Source organism: Theropithecus gelada, chromosome 1 (assembly GCF_003255815.1).
Source record: "Theropithecus gelada isolate Dixy chromosome 1, Tgel_1.0, whole genome shotgun sequence".
In the NCBI taxonomy this organism is placed as follows: Eukaryota; Metazoa; Chordata; class Mammalia; order Primates; family Cercopithecidae; genus Theropithecus; species Theropithecus gelada.
Genome location: NC_037668.1, coordinates 19,605,423 through 19,622,017, shown reverse-complemented (window position 1 = coordinate 19,622,017; position 16,595 = coordinate 19,605,423). Strand labels below are relative to the sequence as shown.

General features: G+C 44.5%; 1 protein-coding gene across 1 annotated transcript in view; it reads right to left on the bottom strand.

The window, feature by feature from the left end:
- Positions 1-16,595, bottom strand: part of UBAP2L (ubiquitin associated protein 2 like) — a 54,785-nt gene that overhangs the window by 34,653 nt on the left and 3,537 nt on the right. The window contains exons 2-6 of the mRNA XM_025377976.1: positions 15,778-15,907; positions 13,611-13,688; positions 12,254-12,364; positions 2,540-2,708; positions 2,001-2,096 (exon numbers count right to left, since the gene is read on the bottom strand). Coding sequence (XP_025233761.1) covers positions 2,001-2,096; positions 2,540-2,708; positions 12,254-12,364; positions 13,611-13,688; positions 15,778-15,867 — 544 coding nt within the window. The 5' untranslated portion in view covers positions 15,868-15,907. The remainder of the gene's footprint in view (positions 1-2,000; positions 2,097-2,539; positions 2,709-12,253; positions 12,365-13,610; positions 13,689-15,777; positions 15,908-16,595) is intronic.

Genomic DNA, 16,595 nt, shown 5'->3' with positions numbered 1-16,595 from the left:
AAAAAAAAAAAAAAAAAAAAAAAAAAAAAAAAAAAAAGAAGAAAGGCTGAGGGTGGGTGGATTGCTTGCATCCAAAAGTTCGAGACCAGCCTAGGCAATAGAGCAAAACACTATCTCTACAAAAAGTACAAAAATTTGCCAAGTGTGGTAGCACACGCTTATAGTCTCAGCTCCTTGGGGTGCTAAGGCAGGAGGATCACTTGAGCCCAGGAAGCAGAGGTTGCAATGAGCTGAGACCACACCACTGCAGTCCAGCCTGGGTGACAGTGAAACCTTGCCTCAAAAATACAAAAAACTACCTTGCCAGCTGAGGCAGCTCAGAAATAAAACGTGGTTGATACTATCAGATGTTCTTTCTCTCTGTCCCATGTTACATATCAGTAATAGACTAGGACTACTAATAGAGTAATAAAGGAGGACACGTCAGAGAGATTGTTCTTTTGCTGCTCAGACTACCACGTCCTCAAGCAAATACAATACTAGCAATAAAGACTAGAGGAAATGACATCTACCTTCTTTCTCACTCTCCCCTTCTGCAACCTCTAATATATGCATGAGACTTCAATAATTAACTAGACTTCATGTTAATTTGCTTTTAAACAAAGAAGACCCTGGAGCCAAGTGCTGTGTCTCACACCTATAACCTCAGCACTCTTGAGAGGCCAAGCAGGAAGAGCTCTTGAAGCCAGGAGTTTGAGACCACCCTGGGCAAGACATTAAGACTCCATCTCCACAGAAGCATTTAAAAATTAGCGAGGCGGGCACATCACTTGAGGTCAGGAGTTCAAGACCAGCCTGGCCAATGTGGTGAAACTGCGTCTCTACTAAAAATACAAAAATTAGCTAGGCATAGTGGTGCACGCTTGTAATTCCAGCTACTCGGGAGACTGAGGCAGGAGAATCACTTGAAGCTGGGAGGCAAAGGTTGCAGTGAGCCAAAAATTAAGCCAGGTGGGCCAGGCATACTGGCTCACACCTGTAATCCCAGTACTTTGGTAGGCTGAGGCAAGTGGATCACCTGAGGTCAGGAGTTCAACACCAGCCTGGGCAACATGGTGAAACCTCGTCTCTACTAAAGGTAGAGGCTGCAGTGAGCCAAGATGGAGTCACCGCACTCCAGCCTAGGCAACAGAGTGAGACTCTGTCTCAAAAAAAAAAGTGGCTGGGCGCGGTGGCTCATGCCTGTAATCCCAGCACTTTAAGAGGTCGACGCGGGCGGATCACGAGGTCAGGAGATTGAGACCACCTTGATCGAGACCATCCTTGCTAACACAGTGAAACCCCGTCTCTTCTAAAAATACAAAAAATTGGGCCGGGCGCGGTGGCTCAAGCCTGTAATCCCAGCACTTTGGGAGGCCGAGATGGGCGGATCACGAGGTCAGGAGATCGAGACCATCCTGGCTAACACGGTGAAACCCCGTCTCTACTAAAAAATACAAAAAAACTAGACAGGCGAGGTGGTGGGCGCCTGTAGTCCCAGCTACTCGGGAGGCTGAGGCAGGAGAATGGCGTGAACCCGGGAGGCGGAGCTTGCAGTGAGCCGAGATCTGGCCACTGCACTCCAGCCTGGGTGACAGAGCGAGACTCCGTCTCAGAAAAAAAAAAAAAAAAAAATTAGCTAGGCGTGGTGGCGGGTGCCTATAGTCCCAGTTACTCAGGAGGCTAAGGCAGGAGAATGGTGTGAACCTGGGAGGTGGAGTTTTGCAGTGAGCTGAGATCGTGCCACTGTACTCCAGCCTGGGTTACAGTGCGAGACTCCGTCTCAAAAAAAAAAAAAAAAAAGGCATATTGGCAGCCACCTGTAGTCTTAGCTACTAGGGAGGCTGAGGCAGGAGGATCATTTGAGCGCAGGAGTCTGAGGCTGCAGTGAGCTATGACTGGGCCACTGCACTCTGGCCTGGGTGAGAGTGAAACTACCTCTAACAATAAAAAGTAAAGCAGACCGCTAATGAATAAAGAGTAACCTGCCCCCAGTATCCAGCCCCCTACAAACCAATCACCTCTGCCTCGGCCACGGCCCCTTCTGCCTCTTTCTGTTCCTCTTCCAGAAGGCCCTCCACTCTTGGTGCCATCCAATCCATTTTCCTGACCTCGAACTGAAATAAAAATAAAAATTAAAAAACAAAACAAACAAACAAACAGAAAAACCAAACCACAGATGGCCAGAGCACAGTCAACAAGATATACACAAATATATAAATAGTATGTAATATGGTATTGGGAATTAAAAAAACAATGAAGAGAAAATGAGCTCGAAGGATGGGAACATGTTACTCGGGGAATGGTAATGTGCCTTAACGGAGAGCTGCACGTCAAATTTAACTTTACAAATGACTACAGGGTAATCTCATGCCAGACTGGTGGCTGTTGGTACAAAAGGCTACATGCAAGAGATGTCAAGGTCTCAGAAGAGATGATGGCAAGAAAAGCAAAAGGATAATATAATGGTTCTTGGGTCCTGCCTAGCAGGGCCCTGGCACATCCCTAGAGTCTAGACATTACTGACCCACAGCTGGTTTTGATAAAGCCCCATGCATACACTCTCGTCCACGGCTGGCACCTCTCCCCCGTCTTGGTGGCCCACCACGTCGCCGACTATAGTCTCTGTCCCGGTCTCGATTTTCTTTGCCTTCCTCGTTGGATTCCGTCTGGCCACCATCCTTCTGGCCTGAGACTCCCTTCTTCTTCCCGACCATCTCCCAGGAATGCTATAGAAGGGTAGAGCATTCATATCTAATCAATATGGAGGACACCAGAGATGAAAGCTGGGACAACTGATTGACTTAACCATTCTCCACTCAGCATCCATGTCTAAGACACTTCCATTAGTTTGCTTTTACTTCTGTTTAAATATTTTATACACATCACTACCAAAAGCAAAGTCCTTCATTTTTTATTTTATATTTATTTATTTATTTGAGACAGAGTCTTGCTCTGTTGCCCAGGCTGGAGTGGAGTGGCGTGATCTTGGCTCACTGCAACCTCCGCCTCCCAGGTTCAAGCGATTCTCATGCCTCAGTCTCTCGAGTAGCTAAGATTACAGGCACACAACACTATGCCTGGCTAATTTTTGTATTTTTAGTAGAGACAGTGTTTCACCATGTTCGCCAGGCTGGTCTCTCGAACTCCTGACCGCAGGTGATCCACCACCTCAGTCTCTCAAAGTGCTGGGATTACAGATGTGAACCACCGAGCCCAGTCTTTTTTGTAGGGAAGGTACTTATAGGAAACAGATTGCCGGGATCACTTCCAAGAGGATTACAAAGACCTCTATCTAATTCAGTCACTTAAGCATATTAGCCAAAGGACCAAGTTATTGGTCCTTATCTTTCAAGTGTTATTTCCTGGGCAAAAAAAAAAAAAAAACAAAAAAAAAACACTAATTTCCTTCAGAGTCAGTGACCCACAACTTTTTATAGCATCATTCATACCAAATAAAGCAAAAAAGAAAACAATGTTTCGAAAAGTTACCTATGAATTCAGAATGAATGAGCAGCATTCTACTCTTGGGCACATTCTCTAAACTCACCCATAAATTAAGGAGGAAAACAGCTATAGCTACCTACCTACAGACACACACAAAAACACACACAGCCATTTTATTTAAAAGATCAGGCTGATGGCCGGGCATGGTGGCTCATGCCTGTAATCTCAGCACTTTGGGAGGCCGAGGTGGGTGGATCACGAGGTCAGGAGATCGAGATCATCCTGGCTAACATGGCGAAACACCGCCTCTACTAAAAATACAAAAAAAAAATTAGCCGGCGTGGTGGCAGGCACCTGTAGTCCCAGCTACTCGGGAGGCTGAGGCAGGAGAATGGGGTGAACCCGGGAGGCGGAGCTTGCAGTGAGCTGAGATGCCCCACTGCACTCTAGCCTGGGCAACAGAGACTCTTTCTCTAAATAAATAAATAAATAAATAAATAAATAAAGGTCAGGCTGGGTGGCTAGGCACGGTGGCTCACACCTGTAATCCCAGCACTTTGGGAGTGGGAGGCCAAGGCAGGTAGATCACAAGGTCAGGAGTTCCAGACCAGTCTGGCCAACATGGTGAAACCCTGTCTCTACCAAAAATACAAAAATTAGCCAGGTGTGGTGGTGCACACCTGCAATCCCAGCTACTCAGGAGGCTGAAGCGGAGAACTGCTTGAACCCGGGAGGAGGAGGGTGCAGTGAGGTGAGATCGTACCACACCACTGCACTCTAGCGTGGGCGACAGAGCAAGACTCCCTCTCAAAGAAAAAAAAAAAGAAAAAAAGGGCTGGGGGCAGTGACTCACACCTGTAATCCCAGCATTCTGGGAGGCTGAGGTGGGTGGACTGCCTGAGGTCAAGAGTTCAAGAACAGCCTGGCCAACATAGTGAAACCCTATCTCTACTAAAAATACAAAAAATTAGCTGGGCGTGGTGGCAGGTGCCTGTAATCCCAGCTACTAAGGAGGCTGAGGCAGGAGAATTGCTTGAACCCAGGAGGCGGAGGCTGCAGTAAGCTGAGATCCTGCCATTGCACTCCAGCCTGGGTGACAGAGTGAGACTCCATCTCAAAAAAAAAAAAAGGAAAAAAGAAAAGAGAAGGCCGGGCGCAGTGGGGCTCAAGCCTGTAATCCCAGCACTTTGGGAGGCCGAGACGGGCGGATCACGAGGTCAGGAGATCGAGACCATCCTGGCTAACACAGTGAAACCCTGTCTCTACTAAAAAATACAAAAACTAGCTGGGCAAGGTGGCAGGCGCCTGTAGTCCCAGCTATTCGGGAGGCTGAGGCAGGAGAATGGCGTAAACCCAGGAGGTAAAGCTTGCAGTGAGCCGAGATCTGGCCACTGCACTCCAGCCTGGGCGACAGAGCAAGACTCCGTCTCAAAAAAAAAAAAGAAAAGAAAAAAGAAAAAAAGATAAGGCTAGGTGTGGTGGCTCACACCTATAACCTCAGCACTTTGGGAGGTCGGGAGGTCAAGGCAGGAAGATTGCTTCAGGCCAGGAGTTCGAGACCAACCTAGGCAACAAAATGAGACTCTGGTCTCTACTAAAAATTTAAGAATTAGCCAAGGCCGGGCGCGGTGGCTCAAGCCTGTAATCCTAGCACTTTGGGAGGCCGAGACGGGCGGATCACGAGGTCAGAAGATCGAGACCATCCTGGCTAACACGGTGAAACCCCGTCTCTACTAAAAAATACAAAAAACTAGCCGGGCAAGGTGGCGGGCGCCTGTAGTCCCAGCTACTCGGGAGGCTGAGGCAGAAGAATGGCGTAAACCCGGGAGGCGGAGCTTGCAGTGAGCTGAGATCCGGCCACTGCACTCTAGCCCGGGCGACAGAGCCAGACTCCGTCTCAAAAAAAAAAAAAAAAAAAAAAAGAATTAGCCAAGTGTGGTGGTACACTCCTGTCACCCCAACTACTTGAAGGCTGAGGCAGAATGATCACTTGAGCCCTGGAGGTTGAGGCTGCAGTGAGTCATGGTTATGTGACTGTACTCAGTCTAGGTGACAGAGTAAGACCCTGTCTCAAAAAGTATATAAAAATAAAAATAAAAGAAGACCAAACAACAGTCACAGCCCTGACCCCAAGAGATACTGATTATAGGAAGCCTTCCATCCAGGTTTTACTTGCAGTGTTCTCCCTGTATTTCCTAAATTGTTATCAGTCAATTTAACTTTCCCCAGTGAAAAATGTATACCTATGATACATTCCTAATTGCAAGACGGAAAGTCTGTGGTAAGGAAAATAAGCTAAACACCCTTGCAAAACACTCTTCCTCAGGAAAATGAGCATTATAAACTAAAAGTTTTTTTTAAAATGCATACCTTGATTTACACATACTTTTGCAAAAAACCTATACAAACGAAACTTCCAGGACAAACACCAACACTATCAGATTTTTCTTTTCTTTTTTTTTTTGAGACTTAGTCTCGCTCTGTCACCAGGCTGGAGTGCAGTGGTGCAATCTTGGCTCACTACAACCTCCACTTCCCAGGATGAAGTGATTCTCCTGCCTCAGCCTCCCAAGTAGTTGGGGCTACAGGGCACCACTACACCCAGCTAATTTTTGCATTTTTAGTAGAGATGGGGTTTCACTATGCTGGCCAGGATGGTCTCCGTCTCTTGACCTCGTGACCCACCTGCCATGGCCTCCCAAAGTGCTCGGATTACAGGCATGAGCCACCGCACCCAGCCTCAGATCTTTATTATCTTACCATCAAACTCAATCATGGCCCTAGTGCTCAGTAACAGCTACTTAATATCTAATCACTTTCAGAATATGGGCTGAGTATTAGATAATATAAAATTATTGACCTTATCAGGATTGATAATAGTATTATGGTCATGTAAAAGAGTAGCCTCCTTTAAGGGGAAGCATGTTGAAGAACTTAAGGGAATCAAGTATTAAGTCTACAACTTCCAGATAATTCCAAGTGCCCACCGATGAGTAAACAAAATGCCACATATATGTACAATGGAATATTAGCCTTAAAAAGGAATGAAATTCTGACCCATGTCACAATATGGATGAACCTTGAAACATTACGCTAAATGAAGTAAGTTAGAAACAAAAGGTCAAATATTACATGATTTCACTTATATGAGATATCTAAAACAGGCAAATAGAAACAGAAAACAGGGCCAGGGATGGTGGCTCATATCTATAATCCCAGCACTTTCTGAGGCCAAGGAGGGTGGATCACTTGAGGCCAGGAGTCTGAGACCATCCTAGGCAACATGGCAAAACCCTGTCTCTACTAAACATACCAAAGTTAGCCAGGTGCGGTGCCACACGCCTGTGGTCCTAGCTACTCGGGAGGCTGAGGTGGGAAAACTGCTTGAGCCCAGGAGGCAGAAGCTGCAGTGAGTCATGATCACACCACTGCACTCCAGCCTGGGCGACAGAAGACCCTATCTCAAAAAAAAAAAAAAAAAAAGGAAAGGCCGAGACGGGTGGATCACAACGTCAGGACATCGAGACCATCCTGCCTAACACGGTGAAACCCCGTCTCTACTAAAAAATACAAAAAACTAGCCGGGCGAGGTGGTGGGCGCCTGTAGTCCCAGCTACTCGGGAGGCTGAGGCAGGAGAATGGCGTGAACCCAGGAGGCGGAGCTTGCAGTGAGCTGAGATCCGGCCACTGCACTCCAGCCTGGGCGACAGAGCAAGACTCCGTCTCAAAAAAAAAAAAAAAAAAAAAAAAAAAGGAAAAAAGAAAACAGAACGGTCTCACACAGTTCTGAGATTTGCTTAAAGAAAGTAAGTGCTCACTTCGGCAGCACACATATTAAAAAAGAAGAACAGAACAGAATATAGAAGAGGTTACTTAGAAGCTGGGAACAGGGAGGAATGAGGATTTATTATTTAATGGATACAGAATTACTATTTGGGATGATGAACAAGTTCTGGAAATGAATAGTAGTAATGACCACACTCATTTTGAACGTACTTAACGTCTCTGAATTATACATTTTAAAATAAGTCTAATGTAATATATCTTACCATAATAAAAGTATTTTTAAGAGACAAGGTCTCACTCTAGAGCCAGGCTGGAGTGTGGTGGTGTGATCATGGCACACTGCAGCCTCCAGCTCCTGGGCTCTCAAGTGATTCTCTTGCCCCATCCTCCTAAGTAGCTAGGACCACAGGCGCATGCCACCACAGTCAGCTAATTTTTGAATTTTTTTTTTTTTTTTTTTTTTAAGAGACAGGATCTCACCATATTGCCAGGCTGGTCTGAACTCCTGGCCTTAAGCGATCTTCCCTCCTCAGCCTCCCAAAGTTCTAGGCTTACAGGCATAATCAAATCCAGTCCACAAAGTTTTTTAAGTTCAAAAAAACGAAATTTAAAATTATAACAGGGCCAGGTGCGGTGGTTCACACCTGTAATCCCAGCATTTTGGGATTACAAAACACTGTCTTGGATTTAAAAAAAAAAAGAAAGAAAAAAAGAAAAGAAAAAAGGCTAAAATGGTAAATTTTATTTTTATTATTTTTTTAATATATTTGAGACAGAGTCTCACTGTGTCACCCAGGCTGTAGTGCGGTGGCTCTTGATTTTGGCTCACTGCAACCTCCGCCTCCCAGGTTCAAGTGATTCTCATGCCTCAGTCTCCCAAGTAGCTAGGATTACAGGCGCATGCCACCACGCCTGGCTAATTTTTCTACTTTTAGTAGAGACATGGTTTCACCATGTTGACCAGTCTGGTCTTGGAACTCCTGACTTCAAGTGATCCACGTGCCTCAGCCTCCCAAAGTGCTGGGATTACAGGTGTGAGACACCATACCCAGCCGGTAAGTTTTAAATTAAAAAAAAAAAAAAAAATTGTAGGCCAGCTGTGGTGGCTCACGCCTGTAATCCCAGCACTTTGGGAGGCTGAGGCAGGTGGATCATGAGGTCAAGAGATCAAGACCAGCCTGGCCAACATGGTGAAACCCTGTCTCTACCAAAAATACAAAAATTAGCTTGGCGGGGTGGTGCGCACATGTAGTCCCAGCTACTCCAGAGGCTGAGGCAGGAGAATCACTTGAACCTGGGACTCAGAGGTTGCAGTGAGCCGAGATCATGCCACTGCACTCCAGCCTGGCAACAGAATGAGACTCCATTTCAAAAAATACATATGTATATAATAAAAGAATATCTACATATTACAAAGAGTCAATTGTCCATAGTAAGTAGTTTACTAAAGTAATAATTTCACAGAGGTGGGAAGATTGCTTGAAGTCAGGTGCTTGAGACCAGGCTGCAAAATACAGCAAGACCTTCACTTCACCTCTCAAAATGTGTGTTTTTTTTTTAAACAGCTGGGGCCAGGTGCAGTGGCTCATGCCTGTAATCCTAGCACTTTGGGAGGCCGAGGTGGGAGGATCACCTGAGGTCAGAGGTTCAAGACCAGCCTGACCAACATGGCGAAACCCTATTTCTACTAAAAATACAAAAATTAGCCAGGCGTGGTGGTGCATGCCTGTAATCCCAGTTACTTGGGAGGCTGAGGAAGGAGAATTGCTTGAACCCGGGAGGCAGAGGTTGCAGTGAGCCGAAATCAAGCCATTGCACTCCAGCCTGCGCAACAAGAGCAAAACTGCCACCTCAAAAAATAAAAATAAAAAATAGGCCGAACACAGTGGTTCACACCTGTAACCCCAGCACTTTGGGAGGCCAAGGCAGGCGGATCATAAGGTCAGGAGTTTGAGACCAGCCTGGCCAATATGATGTTTATCCCATCTCTACTGAAAATACAAAAATCAGCCAGGCGTGGTGGCAGGCGCCTGTAGTCCCAACTACTTGGGAGGCTGACACAGGAGAATCGCTTGAACCCAGGAGGTGGAGGCTGCAGTGAGCCAAGATCGCACCACTGCACTCCAGCCTGGGCAACAGAGCGAGACTCCATCTTCAAAAAAAAAAAAAAACAAAAAACCGGTGTGGTGGCACACACCTGTTGTCCCAGCTACTAAGGAGGCTGAGGTGGGAGGGTTGCTTGAGCCCAGGTGTCCATGGCTGCGGTGATCATGCTACTGCACTCCAGCCTGGGTGGCAGGGCCAAGAACCCAACTCTTAATTCATTTGTTTTAAAAAGACTACCTACCCAGGACTTGGAAGTTTGTGGCTGCCTACTCTTCCAACCCAAGCCTATTACACATTACAGTTGGTGGGTCATTTTATGCTCATAGTAAGTTAGAACAACCCTGTAGCTAAATATACACCAGGAACACTCTGGAAGCTAGACTCAAAACAGCTTTTAGAATTTATGCTACTGTCTCAAAACCTGGCAAGTTTCAGGAAACTGTAACCTTTCTCCCTCCTCTGTATGCACATCTGCTGCTGGCACCAGATGGGTCTAGAAGGAAAAAGAATTACTATTATCTTCCCAAAGGCACCCTCAGTTTTCTGAAATGATCTCACCCACCCAAATACATCCAACATCCCTGGTAGCTGACTTTGCTTCCCACTGGTTTCACTAGTAGCTGGTCTATTCGTAGCATAAACCTGTATTCTCCAGCTTATTTTCTTTTTTGATACTGTGTAACATTAGCCTTACAGCACTAGACAGAAGATGCTGGAAGGTAAGATAAAATGTGATATGCGAAAAAACATTCAGACTTTTAAAAAAACATAAATAGCCCCACCTCACTCCCCCCATAAAATCTAGAGACAATTATTCTAGAGTAAACCCAAAACAAATCAAAAGCATTATATCTTGACTGACCAGACAGTAAATATTCAAATAAGGTCAATAGTGTAAAATTTAATACAGGACTACACTTTTGAAGAAAAAAATCCACCAATTTAAATTCAATTGTTGTTAAAAGTTTTCCATTATTATTTCCCATTGTCTCAAAGAAATTGACAAACCTCCTGCATTTAGCTGGAGTGACTCTGTAGTATCAGAAAGTTGTTGTATCTGAGGCCAGGTTCCATGGCTCACACCTGTAATCCTAACACTTTGGAAGGCCGAGGCAGGAGGATTGGCTGAGCTCAGGAGTTCAAGACCACCCTGGGTAACATAGTGAAACACTGTCTCCACTACAACACAAAAAATTAGCCAGGCATGGTGGTGCATGCCTGTAGTCCCAGCTACTCAGGAAGCTGAGGCATGAGAAATGCTTGAACCCAGGAGGCGGAGTTTGCAGTGAGCAGGGATATACTCTGGCCTGGGAGACAGAGAGAGACTCCATCTCAAAAAAAAAAAAAAAAAAAATTAGCCAGGTGTGGTGGTAGATGCCTGTAATCCCAGCTACTCCGGAGGCTGAGGCATAGGATCACTTGAACCTGGGAGGTGGAGGTTGCAGAAAGCAGGTTCGCACCACTGCACTCCAGCCTGGGCAACAAGACCAAGACTCTGACTCAAGGAAGAAAAAAAAAAAAAAAAGTTATCTCTAAGGATAAATTTTAATATCTATCCCAACCAAAGAGCCCCAGTATAACACCCAATAAACGAAAATGATTTCAAAGTAATACACTGGATCAGGTGCAGTGGCTCATACCCATAATCCCAGCACTTTGAGAGGACGAGGCAGGCAGCTCACTTGAGCCCAGGAGTTTGAAACCAGCCTGAGCAACATGGAGAAACCCTGGCTCTACTAAAAATAGGAAAATCAGCTGGACATGGTGGCCCATGCCTGTGGTCCCAGCTATTCAGGAGGCTGAAGTGGGAGGATCACCTAAGCCCAGGACAAGGAGGTTGCAGCATGTCGGTGCACTCCAGCCAGGGCCACAAAGTAAGACCCTGTCTCAAAATAATAATAATAATACACTGCTTATTAAAAAAACAAAATTTCTCTAGTAAGCATTGCAGGAACATTCTGAAGATTAATAAGGCAGTCAGAGGATTACAATTTGCTACAAACATAAGACAAGCACAAAAACAGAATTCTCATGAAGTGGGAAGGAGAAGTGAAAGCAACTTGTCTAAATTCCAGGGCAAGAGATCCTCCAAGATATCCCCTATCATCTCCAGGGATGGTCAGCAGGCTACAAAGCTTGTTTCTCGCTACCTCAACAGAAATAAGTTCAGGCAATGAAACAGTATTGTGCAATGCAAAGCTGATACTGAGGGGAATGTCCTGATATCAGAATCAAATATGTAAAATAAATAAAATGAAATAAAAAGGCCAAGTGCGGTGGTTCACGCCTGTAATCCCAGCACTTTGGGAGGCCAAGGTGGGCGGGTAAGGAGATCGAGACCACGGTGAAACCCTGTCTCTACTAAAAAGACAAAAACTTAGCCGGGCGCAGTGGCGGGCACCCATAGTCCCAGCTACTCAGGAGGCTGAGGCAAGAGAATGGCGTGAACCCGGGAGGCAGAGTTTGCAGTGAGCTGAGATCAGCCACTGCACTCCAGCCTGGGCAACAGAGCAAGACTCCATCTCAAAATAAATAAATAAATAGGAAAAAAAACAAAACCAAAACCAGAATCAAATATAATGTGTGACTTTGTTCAACAGCAATATCCAAGGCTATCAAATCGCACCTCTAATTCAGCCTAACCCCACAGCCTGAAAACAAGTCACTAGCCTGGAATAAATAATTTATTTCAGGCCAATTAGCAGAGACTGATTTCACTGTTTTCTCCTATGACCATTATCCTCATAAAGAGGATGTAGTACACATAAATTTTAAGTGTCTGTAACCCGTGGTGAACAATCTCCAAGAAAGTTCCCAACTTTACTTTGAGAAAAAGGTGCTCTGCTTTAAGGTGTGTTGCCACTTGCTACTTTTAGAATATTACCAGCCTCCCAATTGAGGACCCATGTCCTAGAACACTCTATAAGCACTCTACCGTGTCTGGGTTTCCCTCCAGAAGAACATTGATGGCTCTGTTGACATCTCCATTGCAGTCATGCAAAGCAATCACACATTCATCCTGGTTCTTTCCTGTAATATCAATCAACTGAAAGAGAAAAAAGAGCAACCATCATGAACAGCCTTATGCTCACACTCCCAATGAAAGGAAACTAGGTGAAGGGAAACGGTATCAGGTGAGTTTGAAAAAAACAGGTTTAAAAAGCAAAAGATGAGGGCCAGGCACGGTGGCTCATGCCTATAATCCCAGCACTTTGGGAGGCCGAGGTGGGCGGATCACTTGAGGTCAGGAGTTTGAGACCAGCCTGACCAACATGGTGAAACCCTGTCTCTACTAAAAATACAAAAATTATACAAGTGTGGTGGTGGGTGCCTGTAAGCCTAGCTACTTGGGAGGCTGAGGCAGGAGAATCGCTTGAACCCAGGAGGCAGAGGTTGCAGTGAGCTGAGATCACGCCACTGCACTCCAGCCTGGGCCACCGAGCAAGACTCCGTCTCAAAATTAAAAAAAAAAAAAAGAAAGAAAAAGGATGTAGAATTTGCCTAGCAGGTTTTCCAGAACCACCCCTATCCCTAAAAAAAGGAAAACGGAGAATTTTGGTATTCTATTTCCAAAAGCCAAATATTAACACCTGTGGTTCAGGGATGAGGTCAAAAGTATTTACAAAGCAATTAAGCATCAAATACAGAACCAAACTCTGAAACACACAGGCTTCAGCATGAATTTCCACATTTCCTATATCCACAACTGCTCAGTTTCTACAAAATGGCATCAGCAACAGGCAACAGGTTAAAATTAAGATAAAATTTCCAAACTAAGTATCTATCCAAAGGGCTACAATAGGCGGGGTGCGGTGGCTCACCCCTGTAATCCCAGCACTTTGGGAGGCTGAGGCAGGCAGATCACCTGAGGTCAGGAGTTCAAGACCAGCCTGGCCAACATGGTGAAACCCCACCTCTACTAAAAATACAAAAAAATTAGCCAGGCGTGGTGGCAAGCGCCTGTAATCCCAACTACTCGGGAGGCTGAGGCACGAGAATTGCTTGAATTCGGGAGGCAGAGGCTACAATAAGCCAATATCATGCCACTGCACTCCAGCCTGGGTGACAGAGTGAGACTTCATCTGAAAAAAAAAAACAAAAAACAAAACAAAGGGCTACAATAAATGAGAGAATGAAAACACTTATTTATCAGCCTGACCTATTATATTTCAGGTGAAAATTCTCCCAATACCTACAGGAGAAAGTATCCTGGCATCTACCTATGGTATTTGATTAGGCCTTAATCCTGGTATCTTTTCTCATAGTGTACAGTAAATTAGTGGTACACTCACTTGTTTCACCTTCTCCTCAAAGTCAGCATCATTATGGTCCGAAATCATCTGTGCAAGTCTAATTTGTTCTGCAGTGGCCTAGGAATTGAGATGAGATCAAGAAAGCATAATCATGAGGCAACAGTTTAGAAAACAAAAACCTATTGCGTCCGTCTCCACTGCCCCAATTTTCTTTTCCTTGTAACAAATGAGCAAGTAATAAAGCACCATTTAGGACACTTAAATCAGGGATAGGCGCGGGTGGTGGCTCACGCCTGTAATTCCAGCACTTTGGGAGCCCGAGGCACGCAGATCACCTGAGGTCAGTAGTTCAAGACCAGCCTGGCCAACATGGTAAAACCCTGACTCTACTAGAAACACAAAAATTAGCTGGGTGTGGTGGCGCACACCCGTAGGTCCAGCTACTCCGGAGGCTGAGGCAGGAGAATTGCTTGAACCCGGGAGGACGAGGTTGCAGTGAACTGAGAGCGCCACTGCACTCCAGCCTAGGCAACAGAGCAAGACTCCACCTCAAAAAAAAAAAAAAAAGATGCTTAAATCAGTAAAATGACAAAAACTGAGTGAAACTGTTACAGAAAGAGTAAGGAACTCATTCACCAATCTTCACAGTTAAAGGGACTTCCGTCTTAGAATCACAGAACCACTCTGAAACATCTGCCCCTTAATTCATATTAAGTTACAAAGCCATGTGTAAACTCTATTCTTATTTCTGTGATAACCAACACCATCCTCTTATTCTTAGAGCTTAGAATACTACAAGTCTGACAATAGACTCAACATATCTTCTGTATATCCAGTGTATGTTAAGATACTAGGAATTTTACTGCCCCAACTAAGTGTTATAATTCTACCAGAAATTCACCTGAAAACACAGATGAAAGAAAAATGCATAAGGGGGAAATTCCAGTCTTACATATTCAATTTATCTGACCATAATCAAATATAAGTAATTCATTCACATTACATACCAACTAACATCAACCTGATGTGAGAAACAGAATATATCTACATCAAAGTTAATATCCAAGAGATTAATTTACTCCTTAAAACTTAAAATTGAGCAATGCTCTAAGGTGTTTCGTTTAGTTTTGAAGAAACACAGTGAAGCTGCCAGCTCCTCGTGGGAAAGGAACAATCAGGTAAGGCCTCAATGGGACCGGATAGGAAAATAAAAGATAAGTTGGGGAAAAGAGGAGCAAAGGTTAAAATCTGGAATGGAAAAGGCTGGCTAGAGAGATATCAAGGTGGGATAGGGTGCAGTTGCTCATGCCTGTAATCCCAGTACCCTGGGAGGCCGAGGCAGGTGGATCACCTTAGGGCAGGAGTTCGAGACTAGCCTGACCAACACGGTGAAACTCTGTCTCTACTAAAAATATAAAAATGAGCTGGGCGTGGTGGCACACGCCTATAATCCCAGCTACTCAGGAAGCTGAGGTAAGGAGAATTGCTTGAACCCGAGAGGCGGAGGTTGCAGTGAGCCAAGGTCGCGCCATTTCATTCAAGCCTAGGCAACAGAGCAAGGCTCCGTCTCAAAAAAAAAAAAAAAAAAAAAAAAAGAGAGAGAGATATCAAGGTGGAAGGTCTAAGAAACAGAAAGGTATTGCTAAAATGGCCCAGGTAAGAAAAGGGAAATGCTATCTTAAATATCTTAAGAGTTATAGAGCCGGGCAGTGACTCACACCTATAATCTCAGGAGTTCAAGACCAGCCTGGGCAACGCAGCAAGACTACCATCTCTACAAAAATTTTAAAATAAGCCTGGTATGGTAGTGTGCACTAGTAGTCCCACCTACTCAAGAGGCTGAGGCGGGAGGATCACTTAAGCCCCAGAGATTGAGGCTACCAATGAAAGGTGACTGTGCCACCGCACTCTGACCTATGCAAAGGGAGATCCCATCTTAAAAAAAAAAAAAAGATAAAAAGCACAGGACCCCTAATAAAGTGCTAAGCCTCATAACACACTATTAAACAACAAAAAAGTAAGCATTCTGCTTTACAGCATGTCATGAACAGTTATCAGAACCTAAGTAAAAACAGAGCCAACGACTAGAAAACAAAAATAAGGAACCTAAACCAACAGTTCAAAGCACAGAATGATGCTGTACTGCATGGAAACCAGCATCAGCTGGCAATGCTATCCATGAATCCATATGCTTTGGGTTATTTACCTGTGGCCGCTGCTTGTGCTGTGTCTGGTTTTGGTTTTGAGGTTGTTCCCAGTTTCCCCGGGCTCGGTTAGTGCCCACCGACGTCATCATTTACAGTATATACAAATAACAGTATTTACAAGGTAGAATACTGAAAGATTTAAAAGAAAATTAGGTATTAAATGTGGGCAAAATATGTTAACTCTCTCACCAGCACCTTCAGCACCAAACACTTTCACTTCTTCAAAGGAACAAATCAAGAAGATTCATTTATTCTTACAACATAATTAGCTTGATCAATTCCTTAAGGAGCTATAGCTGTTAATCCATTTTTATGTAACAAGAAATGTATAAAGCATGTGTAAGCAACTTTTTTAAGAAGTTACAGCAGTTTGGTTACTAGTCCCCTATAAGCACACTTTACATTTAGCTAATAATCAAAAGCCTTTTATATAGGTGCAAGCATCTAAAGTACCTTTGGCAGAAGTAAAGACAATCAGTAATGTCTGGAAACAAAAGCCTTCCAGGAAGGAAATTAGTCTACACTCCAGAAAAATAATTTTAAATACTATATTCAATCACCTAAGAAAACAGCCTTACCTGCCTTACAACCTTTTTTATGTAAGCTGCATGTGACCTCCATTGTTTGGGAAAGCACAGGTTCAAGTCTAGACTCTTCTTTCTCCCTCAAGTTTCATCTCTCTCAGTATGCTATGGGTTTGTTTTGTGTTTGTGGGGTTTTTTTGTTTTTTTAAACCACAGCCTTCAACAGGGTACATATTAGCCCCAACGATTTTGTCCAGAATCTCTGTTCTCTGAAAATGATTCCAACACACTGC